The 18,823-nt window shown below is 47.0% G+C and overlaps 1 protein-coding gene and 1 non-coding gene across 5 annotated transcripts in view; one reads left to right on the plus strand and one right to left on the minus strand.

Moving 5' to 3' along the window:
* LOC146797056 (uncharacterized) overlaps nucleotides 1-18,823 on the plus strand; it is a 190,852-nt gene that overhangs the window by 86,821 nt on the left and 85,208 nt on the right. For all 4 annotated transcript variants that reach the window (XM_085629669.1, XM_085629671.1, XM_085629670.1 and 1 more), the window contains 2 exons: nucleotides 2,178-2,334; nucleotides 8,951-9,043. In XM_085629669.1, coding sequence (XP_085485795.1) covers nucleotides 2,178-2,334; nucleotides 8,951-9,043 — 250 coding nt within the window. The remainder of the gene's footprint in view (nucleotides 1-2,177; nucleotides 2,335-8,950; nucleotides 9,044-18,823) is intronic.
* LOC146797057 (U4 spliceosomal RNA) lies at nucleotides 18,359-18,498 on the minus strand. The gene has a single exon (XR_014970201.1). It is a non-coding gene; the product is annotated as a U4 spliceosomal RNA (small nuclear RNA).

Genomic DNA, 18,823 nt, shown 5'->3' on the forward strand with positions numbered 1-18,823 from the left:
TGCAGGTCGGGTACTCGAGAACATTTAATTCACCTGCCAAGTTAGTAACATGTGCTGCGAAACAACTGATTACCTTTCGGTGCATTGTCAGTAAACAAAGGCAGAGCGAATGTTTCCAAGAACCAGTATGATTCTGAAAAAAAAGGCGTTGTTTCTCAATCAGGAAATGGAGAAAATGTGCATTTCGTCAGTGAAAATTGTTGAAGTTTACAATCTTCGTACTCATGAAGAGTACAGAGGGCCTCATTTATGAGGCCCTACCTTTTGCGCTGCCAGAACGTCACTTTTTTAAGGTTCTGGTGGCGCAATGTGCCACAACATATTTATAAGGCCACGTAAAGGGGTGGCGTTAGGGAGGCGCAACCAGGAGAAATGTTTTAATTTCTCCTAGTGCTTTCCTTTTTCTATACATAGAAAAAGGAAATTGCCTGAATTGATTGATTTTGTGCAAGAAGGTGTCCCTTCCTGCACACAATCAATCAGTCCCACAACGGAGGCACCCTTGCACCATGGTGCAAGGGTGCCTGCGTTGGCGCGCGGCAGCCCATTGTGCGCCAACGCTGGGGAAAAGGACAGGAATGCACCATATCCTTGTTTTGACGTAGGGCAGCGCAGCAAGATTCCTTACTGCGCTACCCTACGTCAAAACCTCGAAAATGAGGCCCAGAGTTTTGATAACTTCTCAAAACTTCACTTATGGATTAAAATCCCTCTTTTTTTTTGTAAATGTTTTTATTGACCACGCGGCTATTATGTCACAGCAAATGTCTTTGAAGCTTCCATCATATACATACAGGTTTGCATTATATGTCATCAGAGTAAATGTGCTGCATTAGTTATGTTTACAACAGTGAACCGTTTGTGGCAGTAAACACAGGAGTTGCTGTGCGGCCTTTAACTGTGTAAAGAGAGAGAAAAGAGAGAAGAGAAAGAGAAGAGAAAAGAGAGGAGAAAAGAGCAAACAAAAGAAAAACAGTTATTTAAACATAATTTGAGAACTCTGAGGTCCATAAAAAACAGATGATAGGATATGAAGAATACACACGTACCTTTCCTGTTTTTTTTGTTTTCTTTTGTTCTTCATGGCATGAGCCAGTACACCAGTGCAGCGTGTATACATAATAATGCGAAAGGATACCTGGTTTATACGTCCGGGCGGGGTTTGCCCTGCGTACCCCAGGAGAAGAGAGAAAGATGACAAGGTCACTGGAGGTCGGCTAGGTGGACAGTCGTGTTCGGGGAGTGGGCAGGCGTCAGGTGGCATGGTAGAGTGCTGTGAAGGGATGAAACATCGTGGGATGGAGAATACCAGTGGGGCATTTAGGATACCTTCATTAGCATGTCTTGGGTGTCTGTAAGTAATATCACCATTAGTTCAAGGAGGCCCTTCGACCATTTTGGATTCCACCTTGGGAAACAATCCCCCTAGTAAAGTTGTTTGAGACAAATTGTGTCATAAGCTTTTGCAAGTGAGCTTTCCTGCTTTACTGAGATTTTGTTTTTGCTAAATTGTAAACCACTTAACCTTAACACACGTTTCAAAGGTTTCCAAGAAACTTCATAAAACTTTTCAAACTAACCTTCTTTCTGTCTCTGGCACTGACAGAAACCTCCAGCAGCCCAACGGAGTAAGCGCCGTTGGAGATTTGGCAGTGTCTCCACGCACCCGATCTAGAGTGGGCAACATGATGGCAGTTTTCACTGCCCATTGGCGGAAAGGAAAAGTGGCCATATGAGAAAACTCCAATGGCCGAGGGGCATTTTCCAAAACAAAATCCCACTTTGTTTTTTTGTTTTGGATAATAAAAAAAAACACTGTAAGTTTGCTGGGTGACTACATCATGTTGACAGAGCTGTCCGTCAAACTTACAATTCATTAACAGGAACCACTGTGACTGCTGTTCCTGCCAATGCTAGAGATATCTGCTGGTCCATCAGACATCTCAAAATGTGGCAGGAGGGGACTCCTGTAGGACAATGGACTAGTCTGTTAGGGCAGCGGAGTATTGTACTCCGTCGCCCTGATGGAGTAAAAGCCAGTCTGCTAAAGCTTAAGTCAGGCCAATTATCTCCAGTGAGGTAGTGTGGTACAGTGCTCAGTGAGAGAATCTGTCTTCTGAATGAAGCTGATGGAACAAAAACACAAGACCTTTCTGATAAACTTTCTGTTTCCGCAGGAGGCGCTTCCTCTGAAGGTGAGGGAGCTCATGCGAACGCTTCAGGCGATGGATAGGTCCAAGGAGAAGCTACGCCCCCTGGCAAACAAGCTGAAAGAACAGAGAATGGACATCGTGAAAGTGATGCGCGGCCAGCCATCCCTCCTCCAGTGTCTGGGTAAGGAACCGCGTGTAGAGCCGTGATGCTCAAAAGCACAGCCAGGGGGCGCTGGCGGCCCTCCTGACTTTTACATGCGGCCCTCCTGGTGAACAGCAGCACGAGCTGCACTTTATTGCTGAGCACTAATATACAGAAAAAAAATGAATAAACGGGCAAGCTGTTATTTGCAGGTTAAATGAAGTCATGAAGTAACTACGATGGTGTCCTGCACCCCGTAACTTTAGTTAACCTGCGAATAGATGCTTACCTGTTTATTTTACATTTTTTAGACCGCCTTCCACAACCCTGACCCACCCAGACCCCCTACCGCTGCCCAGCTAGCATCAGTGCGGCCCTCAGTCACACCAAAGACTGTACTTTGTGGCCCCTGTGCAAATGTTTGTGAGTCCCCAGGGTGTAGAGCAATGGCTTAAATGTAACCAATCAGGTGCTAGCGGTCACTGTAACATCAGGCCTTTAACCCCACCAGGAAACCCCTTTTTGCACCTGTTACAGGTTTTTCTAATAACTATGGGGCATATTATCAAAACAGGCGATAAAATTATCGCCGCTTTAGCGGCAGAAAACTGCTGCTAAAACGGCGATAATGGGCTTGATAATATGCTCTATGGAATTCCAATTGAAGCCCATGTTAGATGTGAAGGACATCTAACATGGGCTTCAATTGGAATTCCATAGAGCATATTATCAAGGCCATTATCGCCGTTTTAGCGGCAGTTTTCTGACGCTAAAGCGGCGATAATTTTATCGCCTGTCTTGATAATATGCCCCTATTTTCGTTTTTCACTCCGTATTTTATATTGAAATTATCAACAGTTGAAAGGAGAGCTCCCAGTCTACTGTCAAAGAGCATCTTATAGGGTTTTGTCGTTTTTAGGTACCAAATAATCAAGGCCGGACTGGCCGTCCCGGGCTTCTGGTTTTTCCCAGGGAGGCTGGATGGGTAGGCGGCGGTTTTATCACTGGGGGTCGGTTTTGCAGCAGTGTTGCAATATCGGCATCCAGTAACAAACTCAGCAGGCCTGTCAAGCATTATCACTCCCTTCACGCTCTCGCTGCAGAGTTCCTCGTATTTCCAGGCAACAATAAAAGTGTCAAGGTTAATATCTCCTGTGATTAGTCTTCCTGCTGAAAAGAGATCCAAGTTTTGTCTATTAGCAGTTTTGACTCATCTAAAGTAAGGCAGAGGGTTACTATGCCTGCTGCAAAGAATGCGTGCCATGCAGATCACAGGACTGTATTTATTGTGCATAGCTCAGTGGGTTACGGCTTTTGTCACGGAGATCCTTTTGTAGCTTGCAGTTCATAGCCTCCAATCGTAATATAGCACAGTGAGCTGTGAACTACCACCAAAGCTGCATGGAGCCAGTTTAAAAGGTATGTTTTTCCCCCCTGTCTTTAAATATCCTAATATTGGTTTGGGTAGAAATACATTTTTATTAGTAAATCCAACCCCAACTACTGTGCTGGCATTTGAATCCTGAGTTTGTGCTTCTCCCAACCAAACGCGTAAAAAATGCCCACCTGTGTGGATGACAGGTACATCCTACACCTGGTATTCCCTTCTGTCTCATGTAACATTTTCTATACACTGGTTCACACATGTATGAGTAATTGTCTCTGTATGTGTGTGTGCTATACAGTGTTCCAGCATCCTACACTGGTATGAGAGGTGCTGTAATACAAATGAAATACATGTGAGAGATGGGCCATGGAAAGGTCAACACAGCAGCACCTCATGGACTTGGCACATGATGGGCTTGAGAGAGTCACCGGGGCAAAAACAACCCCAGGGAAGCGGCTTTTGTTTCCACCATGAACAAACCATCAGTCAGGGCTCATTGTCCAAGCATGTACGTGCATTCTTGGGGTCTTGGTGATGCCGCTGCTTGATTAGACACTAGGCACAGTGTGCAGTTTGCCTGATTGCTCAGCACCTGAGATTTAAACCTGGTGTCCTTGCCTGAGGGGTCACTTTTAGTACATTGACAAGAACAGCTGTGACAGTGCCCCCTACTACTAATCATGGCCCCCCCGCCTCTGCCTGCCACGATGTTAGTGCTCCAACAGCTTCTTATGCTTCGGGACCCTGCCCATGTCGGTCTTCCGCCTGCTTCTTACTTTGATAGCTGGACCTCCACACTGGAAGAGCTTGCAGAAGAAGCAGATGTGAGAGCAAATGCTTCAGGAGACAACTTTGTATCTAAGAGTCAGCACTCACTGCTGAGTGGAAGAGGAGTGTACTGGGCACGGTTCTCTGGCCAGCAAAGGCAGCAGCACCAAAGGAGGGCATGTCTGCTTGTGATGCAACAAGTTCTTGTACCCAGGGATGGCATGAGCACACCTGCACAGTGAGCCAGCCCACCACAAGAGAAGGTGCATGTAATGCCTCCCCTGAAGACGCATGCAAGACAATACCGGCCACCAAGAGACTATAAACACAGTGCAACATGTTGAAATAGAAAAAACACAGCGTCTGATGAAATGTAATCACCTTTGGCAAAATGCATGAAGGCAGCTGGAAACTTCTTGTGGTTTGTACCAGGAAACAAAACCGGAAGGAATGAATGCTGAATTTAAAGGAGATTTAAAAGTATGGATGACCGGAGAACCTAAAGGCTCTGAAGTTACCACTGCTTGGATTGAATCAAGTGTAACAATGTTAGTACTAGGTCAACTTTAATTTATCCATCTAATGCTAAAAAGTGACCTTAAGATACTGTGCAAAATGAGAAAAGGAAAGAATAATCTATATGAACAAATGTCCCTGTGTTTGGGATGAATCAGTCAGACATCCCATAAAGTTTGACAGCAAATTCGAACTTAAATCTTCTACCTAAACCAAGAATATGAAACTCAGTTTTGCAAGGTATTTTATAAAATAAGAAGAAACTAATGATACAGCTACAAAAGTCTATGAAAATGTTTTTGAGCCCTGAAGGGTATGACACATTGAAATTTTATTGAAAAATGGAATAGATTCACTTTTGTAGCACATTAAAATAAAATGACCTTAATGAATCTTTAAATTTCTCATCTTCTTTTGTCAACCGGTTTTCGCATGAATAGTATTGTGGGGTTTTAATTGGCATTTTATTATTTATTTTGTGAGTAGGCTAACGATCTGTTTTGTCGAACTGATTTGTATGCACAATAAAATCACATGTATGTATCCCATATGAAAGATAAAATATCGACATATTGGAAGGACTCCGTGTTTTTATGGCAATAATCCCACGTGATATGCTACAAATAGAATCAATATACATTTATATTTATTCTTTATTATTCATCTGTTCATTCTCCAGATGAAGTGACGCCATTGAGACCGACACTTGTTTATAACTACAAGTAATTGGATTTGTGTGACTGCAATGCAACATTATAAAACAAAGAAAGATTTATTACATTTAACATTGAAAGTGAATTTGGAATAGAACTATTGCTCAAAGTTGAAGGTCTGTTTTCGAAGAGAGTGCTCCCTAAAGCAGACAACAATCCTTGATACATCCAAGCTCAGTAACATTAGTGAACTCCTGGCAGCCATGACAGGACAGGAACTGGAGCATCAACAGAACAGGGAATAAAACATCAAAAGAAGAGAAAGAGGCAACTCCAGAGTCTAGCTCAGCAGCCACAGGAGGATTTGTAAAGACAATGGGTTACTTCTTAGTTTCCCATTTATACTCTGTCAGGGCTGACATGAGCTCTCGCTGACCTTCACTCTGAGACATGACTCAGTCTTCCATCTTGAATGGGAAGCTCCATAGGGCCTGATTATGAGTCAGTCTTTTTTTTCCCAGCCTCTGTTTACGCACGGGTCGGAATTACGAGTTGAGTTTTATTTAACACATCCAATGATGATCAAATGCGTTAAATACCTCAAGCTTCTTTACATTTCATTAGGTCAAACCTGCCGAAATTTAACAGGGAAAACTATACAGTAATTGCTGTATCAAGCAGATTTTGTCAGGTTAAACACCAAAATCTGCATGTTATTCCCCAGAAGCTCGTAATAGGTGCTATTTACCGCACCCAATAAATAACAAACTCAGTGGTATTGTTATTTAACACCTATACTATACCCATACAATAAATAGCACCAGTCGCAGCTGGCATGACTCGCTGGTGGGGGGGTCGCGCGGGTGTCGTGCGTGGGGGGTTAATTAAAAATAATAATAATAAACTTACCTTCCCAGGTACCGCACCGTCTCAGCTCCGGCCGGGTCCCGCGTTTGAACAGGAAGCAGGCAGAGCTGCCAGCCTTCCCTCCTCCCCTAAGCCAATCACAACGCTGCAATGGCAGCATTGTGATTGGCTGGGACGCCAACTGCACTGGCGTCTATGGGGAGGCCATTTTCTCCATGTAGGCTGCATGCAGCCTACATGGAGAAAATGCAGAGTGCATATGACTGGTTTGGTCGGCCCTGAGTCCGATCAAACAGTGAGCGTCCTCACAGTGAGTAAGCCACTCCTCCCCTGGACTGCAGCAGACCCGTCCACCCGCCCGTCCGCAACTATACCCTTCTGCTTTCTCGTAGAAGCATAACATGATAGTTTTACCATTTTATGTTTCTGCTTCTCGCACTGCGAGAAAGCAGTGGGGTGACGCTCCTCTGCCCTAATGGAGGAGTCCCTGAATAGCACCTATACTTGTAATCAGGTCCACAGACTCTCCTTGATCTAACCACATTGTGGAATGATGTACTGAACAAGCAGAGAGTGCATTTTGTTTCAGCAACAAAATATAATGGTGATTCAATGTTCTGCTGTCCCTCTGGGGAGGGGCCCCACTTGAATGTTGATGGAACCACTCTCCAACCCGTTCCACAGGATTGTGGAATTAATAGCCTGGTTTTGAGCTTGCCGGACGCATATCCCGTCCGCCACATCACAAGTGCATTTGTATATGTAGTTGTGATGGAGCACATGTCTGCCAAACTCTAAATCAGGCCCTTATTCTGGTGTGCCCTCCCAGATCTCGAACGTGTTTGGCTCGTTGTGGCCACATGTGGAAAAGTGGAAGTTTAAATAGCGAGTGCAACTTGGGCGGGAGAGTAAAAATGTATCGTAGCACATCCGCAGAGGTGTGCGTGCAGTGGACAACCTTGGACTAGGTGCGTGGCCGCATGTTGCTGAAGCAGTGACACTGCAGGTTCCGCACACTGTATGCTTCACTTTGGTTGCGTCTGGCAGGAAACCTAGAATCGCTTGATTGATACAGTGAACATCGTCAAAATACTTCAGAGTGGAAAGCATCTGCTGTAAGATGACAGCTGCTCTTACCTGCATTTCCTATGAGCAGAACCAAGCTGCTGTAAAATGCATGACTGAGAAAGCAAAAGCATTTGTTTCACTTATCTGGTAAATGTCTGAAGGACTTAGGGCTATGTGTACGAAACTTTTTTTAGGTTGATTAGCAGAATCAGGCCGTTTGCGACTGCAAAAAAGGTTTTTAAATGCACCAAAATAATATTGTGATTGAATTGCAATTTGGGTTTGTGAATCGCAGTTGGAAGGGCCATGTTTAGGGTGTCCCTCCCAAATACCGATTCGCCGTGGTAAGTATGAATCTTTTGCAACCAAATTAAGGTTGCAAAACATTCAATTTTTACTGACGCCTCAGAGGAGGTGGTAACCATTCGCAATTCGGAAGGGGACCCTTGGGGACCCTTTCTCCTTAGTGAATGTTAATACAAATATTTTTAAAGAGCAGGCCGTGGTCCCACAGACCATTGCCTACACTTAAACAAGCATTTGCAATACAATAGGTCTCGCATTTGCGAGAGTTTAAGCTATTGGCATTGCCTTTTATTGATCTGTTTTGATAATTGACACATAAATAAAAGTCATTGTCATTTTCAATGCCAATAGCTCAAACTCTTGTATATGCAAGCCCTATTTCATTTCAAAGTAGTGGCAGCCATTGTCCCGGGCTATTTGAACAGCGAAAGCGCGTATGGCGTGCTGAATGTTACTGGAAAGCATGTTGTGCCTACAGCAGGAAAAACTCAATAAAGAAAATAGTGCTTACAGACTAAATAAGACATGGCGTGTAACAACAGAAGTAAACTAAGGCGGTACTAACAAGCCTATTAACTAATCGGAAGCTAGCTTTTACGAAGGACAATGACAAAAGTCAATGACAAATATGGGTGGAGAGTGGGCGGGGCTTCAAGTCCATACTCCAATACAGCATGCCTTGCAGAGCATGCGCTGCCCAGGCTCGACCTAAGAATTAAACTTAAATGTTGATTTTTTTCTTTTTAAATGCATCCCGTTGTACTTTAAGGAAAATAGGCTGCCTTTAAAAATAAAATAAAAAAAAGATTGCCTTATTAAAAAGTAATCACAAACATGGTGGTCTCTTAACCCTCGCAAGCCACCATCCCTGTGATTACTGCAATTCCTAATGGATCGCAAACTGCAACCTACCTCATTAATATTCATGAGGTAGGTCTGTTTGCGACCTCATTATGAATCGTTAAATGAATCTGATTGTGTTTCATACATTAGCAGAGGGAATTTCCAATACCACTCATCTCTATATCAAGCCCTAAATGTCAACTGCGAGTTCCTAAAACGATATTCACCTGGAGCCTGTCTGTTACAGGTCCTCGTCTGCCAGAAGGGCTCGCCATCAAAAATATGAAGCTATCAGACCGGTACCCGTTCACAACAGCACTCAGCCTACACCATCCCACAGGTGAGAGGAAGTGTGTATGTCCAGTTCACCACTTACTAATGGTTTCAATTGGATCCAGCAATCGCATTTCAGTTTGTAGGCATGCACTCAACTGCTGTGAAGAAGCGTACAGGTAATTCCAGTTGCAGCCTGGAACTGGTAATGGGTTCTTATTAGAGTGATTTGGAAATTGCTGTTATTTTTTGTTTATTAGCAGAAGAACTACTGCCTGAGATTTACTCATTCACCAGAATGCCAGTGGTTGTGGAAGTGATATAAAGCATCCTTTGACCCCGAAGACATCACAGTGTTCACCCACAATCCCCAACCCTTCAGAAACCTCTAAGTTGCAGCCACACAGACAACAGGAGGACACAGAAAGGAAACTACAGAAAGTGAAGATGGCTGTTGCAGCCCTTTCCCCACTTCCTGCTTCTGCCCATGCCTGGGACTAGGTAGAGCAGTGCCGCGGGTAACAAAGGGCAAGCCACGGGTTGCAGCTGGAACTACTCAATCAAATCAATCAATCAAATAATTTGTAAAGCCCACTACTTGCCTGCAAGGGTTTCAAGGCGCTAAGGGTGGGGAGTAGGGGGGGTGCTGTTGCTACTGGTTGAACAGCCAGGTCTTGAGTTGTCTACTGAAGGTTAGAAGGTCTTCGGTTTGTCGTAGGTTGAGGGGGAGGGTGTTCCAGGTCTTGGCGGTGTGGTGGGAGAAGGATCTGCCTCCGGCTGTGGTTCTACGGATGCGTGGGATGGTAGCCAGGGAGAGGTCTGCGGAGCGGAGTTTCCTATTGGGTACGTAGAAGGAGAGTCGACTGCTGAGATAGGCTGGGCCGGTCTTGTGTGCGTGGATCAGGAGCTTCAAGGAGATTCTTTTGTCGACGGGGAGCCAGTGCAGGTTCCTCAGGTGGGGGGTGATGTGGTCGCGGGCGGGATGTCGAGGATCAGGCGTGCAGAGGCATTCTGGATTCTTTGCAGTCTGTTGATGAGCTTGGTCGGGGCTCCGGCGTAGAGGGCGTTTCCGTAGTCGAGTCTGCTGCTGACTAGGGCCTGGGTGACTGTTTTCCTTGTGTCTGTCGGGATCCATCTGTAGATCTTGCGGAGCATACGGAGGGTGTTGAAGCAGGTGGAGGAGACAGCGTTGACTTGTTTGGTCATGGTGATTTTCGAGTCGAGGATGACTCCCAGGTTGCGTGCGTGGTTGGTAGGTGCGGGGGGTGTCCCCAGCGATGCGGGCCACCAGGAGTCATCCCATGCTGAGGGGTTGGGCCCGAGGATGAGGATCTCCGTCTTGTCTGTGTTCAGCTTAAGGCGACTATCCTCCATCCAGTCGGCGACGGCCTTCATTCCCTGGTGGAGGTTGGATTTGGCAGTGAGGGGGTCCTTGGTGAGGGAGAGGATCAGTTGCGTGTCATCGGCGTAGGAGATTATGTTGAGGTCGTGATGTCGGGCGATGCGTGCGAGAGGCGCCATGTAGACATTGAACAGCGTAGGGCTGAGGGAGGATCCCTGCGGGACGCCGCAGATGATCTCGGAGGCTTCGGATCGGAACGGGGGAGGCGGACTCTCTGGGTTCTGCCGGAGAGGAAGGAGGAGGTCCAGTCCAGGGCCTTGTCTCGGATTCCTGCGTCGTGGAGTCGTGTGAGTAGTGTGCGGTGGCAGACGGTGTCGAAGTTGGCGGAGAGGTCCAGAAGGATGAGGGCCGCCGTCTCGCCGTTGTCCAGTAGGATCCTGATGTTGTCTGTGGCGGCGATGAGGGCGGTCTCGGTGCTGTGGTTGCTGCGGAATCCTGACTGGGAGGGGTCCAGGATGCTGTTGTCTTCGAGGTAGCGGGTGAGCTGGATGTTGACTATCTTCTCGATGACCTTAGCTGGGAACGGAAGCAGGGAGATGGGCTGGACGTTTTTGAGTTCGCTCGGGTCCGCATTGGGTCTCTCCAGTAGGGCGTTGATCTCTGCGTGTTTCCAGCTCTCAGGGAAGGTTGCGGTCTCGAAGGAGAGGTTGATGATGTTGCGCAATTGGGTTGCGATGGAGCTTTGTTGAAGATGTGGTGAGGAAAAGGGTCAGACGGTGAGCCGGAGTGGATTGTGCCCATGGTCTTGATTGTGTCTTCGATGTTCATGTTGGCCCAGGTTGTCAGGGGGTTGTGGTCAGTGGGGTGTGGTGGGTCCGGCATGTTGGGGCCTGTTAGGGTCGTCCGGGGGTTGAAGCTTTCGTGGATGTCGGCGATCTTGCGGTGGAAGAAGGTGGCGAGGGAGTCGCACAGGGCTTGCGATGGCGGGATGTCGTTGGAGCTGGGGTTGGAGAGTTCCTTCACGATGTTGAAGAGCTCCTTGCTGTTGTGTGCGTTGTTGTCGAGGCGGTCTTTGAAGGAGGTCCTCTTGGAGGTCCTGATGAGGTGGTGGTGGTTGTGGATGGCGTCTTTGTGGGCTGCACGGCTGCCCGGCGACCTCTCGCTGTGCCATATGTTCTCCAACTTCCGGCAGGTGCGCTTTGACACTAGGAGTTCCAGGGTGAACCAGTTGGCTCTCTTGCTGGTGCCTTTGAGGGTTTGTTTTTTCAGCGGGGCTAAGGTGTTGGCGCAGTTGTCCATCCATCATCTGAGGGTGCGCACACCATCGTCGGGGTTGGAGGGGTTGTTCGGTGGGTTGAGTGCGAGGTTTGTCTGTATTTTTACTTCGGTGATTTTGCCCCAGGAGCGACGGGGGATCTGTAGGGTGCGGTGATGTGCGACTGGTTTCCGGAAGGTGAAGTGGATGCAGTGGTGGTCGGTACAGGTGGTTTCGGGGACGTGGCTGAAGGAGACGTGGGGGCTTGAGGAGAAGATGGCGTCGAGCATGTGTCCGGCGATGTGTGTCGGCGTCGTGAAGAGCTGTTTCAGTCCGAGGTTGGCGAGGTTATCTATCAGGGTGGAGGAGTTGCTGTCGTTGTTGTTCTCCAGATGGAAGCTCAGGTCTCCGAGGCGGATGTAGTCGGTGGAGGTCAGTGCGTGCGTGCTGATGAAGTCGGCGATGGCGTCGCAGAATTGTGGTCGGGGTCCGGGTGGTCTGTAGACGAGGGTGCCTCTTAGGGTGGTCTTGGGGTCCGTGTGGATCTGGAAGTGCATGTGTTCCGCGTTGCTGAGAGTGTCGTCGGTGTTTGTTGAGACCCTGATGGTCTTCTTGTGGACGATGACGATTCCTCCTCCGACTCCGTTGGTGCGGTCTCTGCGGGCGATCTTGTATCCGTCGGGGATGGCTATGGCGATGTCTGGAGAGGAGGCTTCATTCATCCAGGTCTCGGTCAGGAAGGCGACGTCTGGTGAACTACTTGTTACCGTTAGTTAAAGCTTAGGGGATGTAGTTTTATTTCACTCAATTCAGTAAAGCAGCCAATAGAAAATTGTCTATTACCATCAGCATAAGGCTGTTGAGAATCTCAAAGAGCGCAATAACAGTTTTAGTTTAGTGTTATTACCCATATCCACAGGCAATAATAGCTAGTAATTACCCTGCTTGCTTGTTATGGGCCCGAGCCACATGTGATGGTGCATATCAAGAGGAGTAATTAAGAGACGTTATTCTCCTGCAAATAAGGGCAATAAGGCTATTTACCTCCCACCGCCACAACCCAAAATAGGGATCCCAGCAGGAGCTTCCTCTCACCTGAAATATAGAGTGTAAAAACCTGGTGGTGTTCCCTTCTGCTCTGAAGCACTCATTTCAGAAACCACGGACCACACTCCATTTCCTGAAGGGGAGTGTAAGCCTGATCAACCAAAGAAAAGTAGAAATGCTTGTGTTTATGTCTCATCACTGCTATATGTCTAATACCGGTGTTTTTCAACTGTTTGTAAAGAACACACAGTACCCAGTTCAGCTACTTGCGTCCTTATAACGCTACTTTTGGGTGTCGTCTGAGGAAGATGTCTGCACAACCTTGAAAACACCATGGCGTTGTTATTTTCAGTCAGTGGGATGAAAGGTTTCAAAATCTGGGGTGATCGGACTAAACAACAGCACTCTCGCAGTCCTGCCAAGTACCACGCATCAGTTGTTAGACTATCGCATTTCAGTGTGGTGCTTCGCATCACCGCACTAAAATGCATTGTCACGCATTTGCTTGTGTATCCGCTGTCACTTAACCGTAGGCTTGGGGCGCTCGCTGCACAGTTGAGCTACGGCGCTGGCAGGCTCACTACAATGTAGCTATTATTTCCTGCAGGGCCCCGGGCTCTGAGAATCACACAGACGTCATGAGGTATTGCCCAATGGCTGCCAGAGCTGGGAATTAGTGAGAAAGGCAACAAGCTACTGCTTTGCAGGCTGCAGCACCTGCCGCAATCTTTGGCGCTCAGCGTGCAGTGCTGTCTGCTGCTCACTCCGGGCCGCCCACGCCACTGTAATATTATGATTCTTTTATGGCCGGCGAATTCATTATTGATGAGCCCAGGGCCAGGGAGAGAGCCATCATTTAGTCACGACTGACCGTGACCAGTTGCAACAGCTGCCAGGACAGACGGGATGCAATGAGGACAGCCGGCAGCCTGGACTAAAAGCGAGTGGCAAACCGAACTGATTGCCGTGGGGGGAGGTGGCTCCCGGCCTGAGCCTGCTGCCTTGCAGAGTCACTGATGCCTGTCACGCTGTGTGCAGTGCTGCAAAACTCAAGGCCACTGCCACCCACCTGTGTGTACTATCAGTGTGTAAATAATAACACAAATTATTTCCAATGTTGCCAAATAAGCTATTTCCATCGCATTCCCTTTCTTTTAAGCCTCATAACGAACGTACTACAAACTACTTTCCTCAGACTCCTAGCACATAAACATTTTTTTGTAGGGACTCTGTCCAAATGCTGCTGCTCCTCTACAATTTTTGTGTCGAGCCTAGAGCCAGCACGCATGCACTGCTATGCGAGACAAGTTGTGGTAGAGTAGCCAATAGAAGCCTGGCCCACTCTACGGCCATATTTGCCATTGGCATGTGTCATTGTGTGTCCTAAATGTTGGCTTCTGATTCGTAATGAGGCTTGTTAGTCCCTCCTTAGTACCGCCTCCTCTTCATTTGTCACCTTCCATGGTGACTGGCCAATTTACTTCGGTTATTACATGGTACCTGTTCTTTAGACTGTGAGCACTATTTTCGTTATTCCGTTTCTCTTATTGCAGGTACGATGTGCTTTGGTGCCTTCTTTACCCACCTCCCGTTGTCGTTACTTGTTTACCCTCCTCCCTCCCTCCCGTTGTCCGTGCCTTCTACCTCCCCGTTGTCCCCCCCGCCTGCCAGCTGTCCGTGCGTTCTCCCACCCCGCCCTCCTCCCTCCCTCCCGTTGTCTGTGATGCCGACCATTTGCAATGGGTCTAGCATTTACGCGGGTTTGAGCTATTGGCATGGTATATGACAATGCCTTTTATTTATGTTTTGGTTTTTAAAACATAAATAAAACGCATTGTCATTTACAATGCCAAAAGCTTAAACTTGCGTAAATGCGAGACCTACTGCAATAAAGAAATATATATAAAACAAAGAGCAGCATACAGAGACCGGTATATAAATTTTTTTGATACATCATGTTATTGTCGGAGACCTCAAGAAATCACATAAGGAAAGGCAAAAATAAAGGCAGTCGTTACATTTTACCATCTCACCATGTCTAGGCACATAAAATGTCATGTACATCATCGTCTCTTCCTGAGATGGGCCCCAAATCCAGGCCTCTATAGGATCGCCAACCTGCCCATACTTTCTCCCACATTTGTGGGCAGCATTGTCCCTGATTTATAGGCTTCTCATTGGTCATGCACCAGTCCAAACCCCGCTCCCAGCCGCCCACCTGCGGAACCTCAACCCCTCCCTACAATCCTGCTATGTTTCGCTTAGCTACTATAAGGCCAAGGAGATCCAGATCCTGGATTATTTAGGTGGCGGCTCCTCTCCCCAAATATGTAAGCTGCATTTCTTTGCTGTTGTCGGGGGGGTTCCCTAGTCGCTGCCCCCATTATTTTCTGCAGGTCGATCCAGAAAGTTTGGATCTTGGGACACGTCCACAACGTGTGGAAGAAAGTTTCCTCTGTTCCACAACCCCTTAGACATAGGTCTGAGGGGGCTCGCCCAGTTCGTCTGAGAGTAGTGCGTGCATAGTATGATCGATGTAATATTCGCAAGAAAATCTATCTGAACCCTTTCTGTATAGCAACCTCTTGGAAGGTCCCCTGTGCCTCCTCCCATTCCCCGTCATCACATTCTCCAACGTCAGCCTCCCACTTGGATCTCAACTCAACAAGGAGGTCGGGAGAGTTGTTTCGTAATTTTTTATATATCAGAGAGACTGTCTTTTTTGGTACTGCTTCAGTTAGGACTCTGTCTTCAAGGGGGGAGTACTCTGGCAGGGGGGTCTCCCCAGGTATATGCGCTCTTAATGCATGTCGAAGCTGAAGGTATCTAAAAGCCTTAGTGTCAGTCAGTTCATATTGGGTGTGTAGCTCTTCCCAAGTGAACGTATTACCATCCCTCCAAACGTCTCCCAATGTGGAGATGCCTATTAAGTCCCATGTTTTAAACCCCCGTAGGTCATGTACCTGTGAAAGTGCATCACTATACCATAGTGGAGTCATGTTAGTAATCTTACCCTTCCATCCCAAAAAGGACGTGGCGGTACGCCATATCTGAGCTATTGTGTGTGTTTTAACCCTTGGGTGAACTGTAAAGAATGGCTTGAAATTCTCCGGGCCCCATGGAGAGTCTCTCTAATCTATAATTCGGGTCGTCCCAGGGGGCAAACACCCAATCATTCACTATCGCTAAATGCGCCGCCCAGTAATACTTTTTTATATCTGGAAGGCCAATACCTCCGTCGTAAACTCCACGTACTAGCTTAGCTAGAGCAATCCGTGGTGGGGCTGCGTTACATAACAGTGAGCGTATAAGGGAGTCAATGGATTGAAAGAAGCTATCTGGCACCCGATGCGGGGTATTCTGCAAAATGTAGAGCATTTGGGGTAACTTAATCATTTTTAACATTGCCACTCGGCCCAATAGTGAGAGCGTTAAAGTTTTCCAATGTTCAACATCTGCTTTAAAATGTTCCAGGAGGGGGGCTAAATTCAAGCGATAAAACAGGACGGGGTCCATGGTGACGTGAATACCTAAGCAAAAGTGGCCCGCTGGCAATGTCAACTCCACACTTCTGGGTATTGTGGGAATGGGACCAGTTATTAAGAGCATGAGGGATTTTTCCCAGTTCATCCTGTAGCCACAGTACTGTCTAAAAATGTGAAGGATGTGTGGGAGGCGGTTAATCATTGCTGGGGGTTGGACATGTAGAAAACGATGTCATCCTCATATAAAGAAATGCATTCTTCCCATGATTCTCCCCACGTGACTCCCATTACAATCGGATCTTGTCGGACCCATGCCGACAAGGGCTCCAGGGCTAGCGTGAATATTAAGGGGGAAAGAGGGCACCCTTTGACTGGTTCCTCTACCCAGAGAGAAACTGCTCAATGTTATGCCATTTACCTTAACCTGGGCAGTTGGGGCCATATATAGTAATCGCATCCAACCCAAAAACTTTGTCCGAAACCAACACGTTCAAGTGTTCTACACATATATGTCCATTCGAGGGTGTCAAATGCCATGGAGGCATCCATGGGCGAAGCCATGTTGGATATTTTGTTGTTTCTAGAGCTGGCCATCACTCCATGCAGTCTGCGCGGATTGAAGCGCGTTCCTCTGTTGGGCATCAAGCCCACCTGGTCTGGATGGACTAAGGTAGTTATGACCCTGCATAACCTAGTCGCCAGGAGCTTGGCAAGGACCTTTACCTCCGCATTGAGAAGAGAGATGGGGCGGTATGAGTGGCAACTCTCCGGCAGTTTCCCAGCCTTATGAATTACTACTATCGGAGCTTGGTGTTGAGCCGGCGGACGCATATGCTCTTCTCTTTCCTCCCTCCACATGTGAAGCAAATGGGGTGCTAATTTTGACGCTAGACGTTTGTACAGTTCAATAGGAAGGCCATTGCATTGCAACTGCTTGTTCGAAGATGACATGCTGTACGCAATGGCTGCGTTGTGGTTTCAGCTGATCGTTCAGGGCGCTCAGAAATCCCCACTAAATGCCAGCACAGCGGGTGCTTTATTTACAGGTTGTTGTGAAGCACTGTCATCAAATAGCGCCTCCTTCTGGACGGCTGCACCGGATTTTTATTGTATCAAAATATAGTTATAGTTCAGTGTATGAATGTTTGTCATCAGCTCTCCATGAAACTGGTGTTACAGCAGGGGAGAAAGTGCAGTGTTTCCATAGTATGCTGTGTATTGTTGCTTGTTTCCTACACTGGGCTGGGAATAGACCACACACAGCACAACAGGACGCTTTGTGGGAGAAACAGTCCCTCTCTCGTTGCCAAACTTTCCTTCCAAGAGTTGGGGTCACCTGTCTCACTCAGTGCATTTCAACTTGGCTCTTTCCCTGCCATCTTCAAATGGTACCAAACACCACTGCGCCGCGTCACTTGAAATTCAGTGAGGCAGGGCGGTGCCCCGGGGACATCTTAAGGATTTTGGGGGGCTCCGGACCAAACGTATTTTGGGGCGCCTGTTAAGAACAGCAATGGATTTGCGATCTAATTACAGCTCTTTCGTGCCCTCTTTGCCCAAGTCCCTGACACACTGGCAGGCACCCAGGTCCAGATTCTAAATGTGCTTCCATATAATATTCAGGGATAGTAACAGGCGTTTTCAATATGTTGATACGTATCAGCTCACTCATTTTATTGCAAATAATCTCTGTGACCCTCTCCCGTTTTCAAATATGTGAGGTCCTGTTTTGATCTAAAATACATTTTTATGGATGTTAGATTTTGTTAAAAAACGTGAACACATTTGTCTGCATAATGTCTGAACAGACTCCCACACATAACCTATACTGAAAATAAATGAAGGAAAGCAGTATTTAAAACGATCTATGTTTAAGAACCATTCAAAGCCATCAGTGCAGGACTGACCTAAAGGGAGGGGCCCTGGGCCAGAGTCCATTTTTACCATGCCTTTAAACGTCTCTGGGGTGACCCCCTGGCTGCCAAAGGTGCTGGGGAGTCTTGGGATGCTCTACGGTAAGAAGAGATCCGGAGAGCAAAGGTGGGAACAAAGACTAAGAAATACAAGAAATATGAAAACTGTTCATTGAAAAAACATCCCGAAACTACTGCCAGAGAGTAGAAAACCTGCTAGAGAATATCTAAATGGCAAGTAGTAATTTAAAGACACATTAAATCTCCATGTAATCTCTCTTCGATGCAAGTTCCCATACTCGACTTAATCAAAACTTTTATTTTTCACTGGTTTATTCCGTCTCCTTAGAGACTGTCAAAAATTGCAATAGAGACTATATTTCAAGTCGCCATAGCGGAGTATTGGGTAAATTTTTCAATAAGCAATAATCGCGCCTCGGTTAGACCTCATTGGCTACAATACTGCCACTGCGCAAAGCTAGGAAATGTATTGTGAATTACGTGCCCCCTTGTCGTAGTTCCTTAAGTTAGAGAGAGCACGGAAACCATGTATCAGTGTGAGGCATTGGTATAGCACTGTTGACTTATGGTAGTCAAAATAATGAATGTGGTAGCGTTATGTCTGCACTTTCGATCAGCTCTCCAGCGCCAAACGTTTACCTGAGGAGCGCAGAGGACTCTGGGAAATTGCATGGTAAGTAGCTTGTTAGACTGAGCACTACACTAATTCGGTGTTTGATGTTGGGGCTTGGTGCCAGCCAGTGCTTTGTATAAATGGAAGCAGCAGCGTTGTCACAGGCACGCG

This window comes from Triturus cristatus, chromosome 10 (assembly GCF_964204655.1).
Source record: "Triturus cristatus chromosome 10, aTriCri1.1, whole genome shotgun sequence".
In the NCBI taxonomy this organism is placed as follows: domain Eukaryota; kingdom Metazoa; phylum Chordata; class Amphibia; order Caudata; family Salamandridae; genus Triturus; species Triturus cristatus.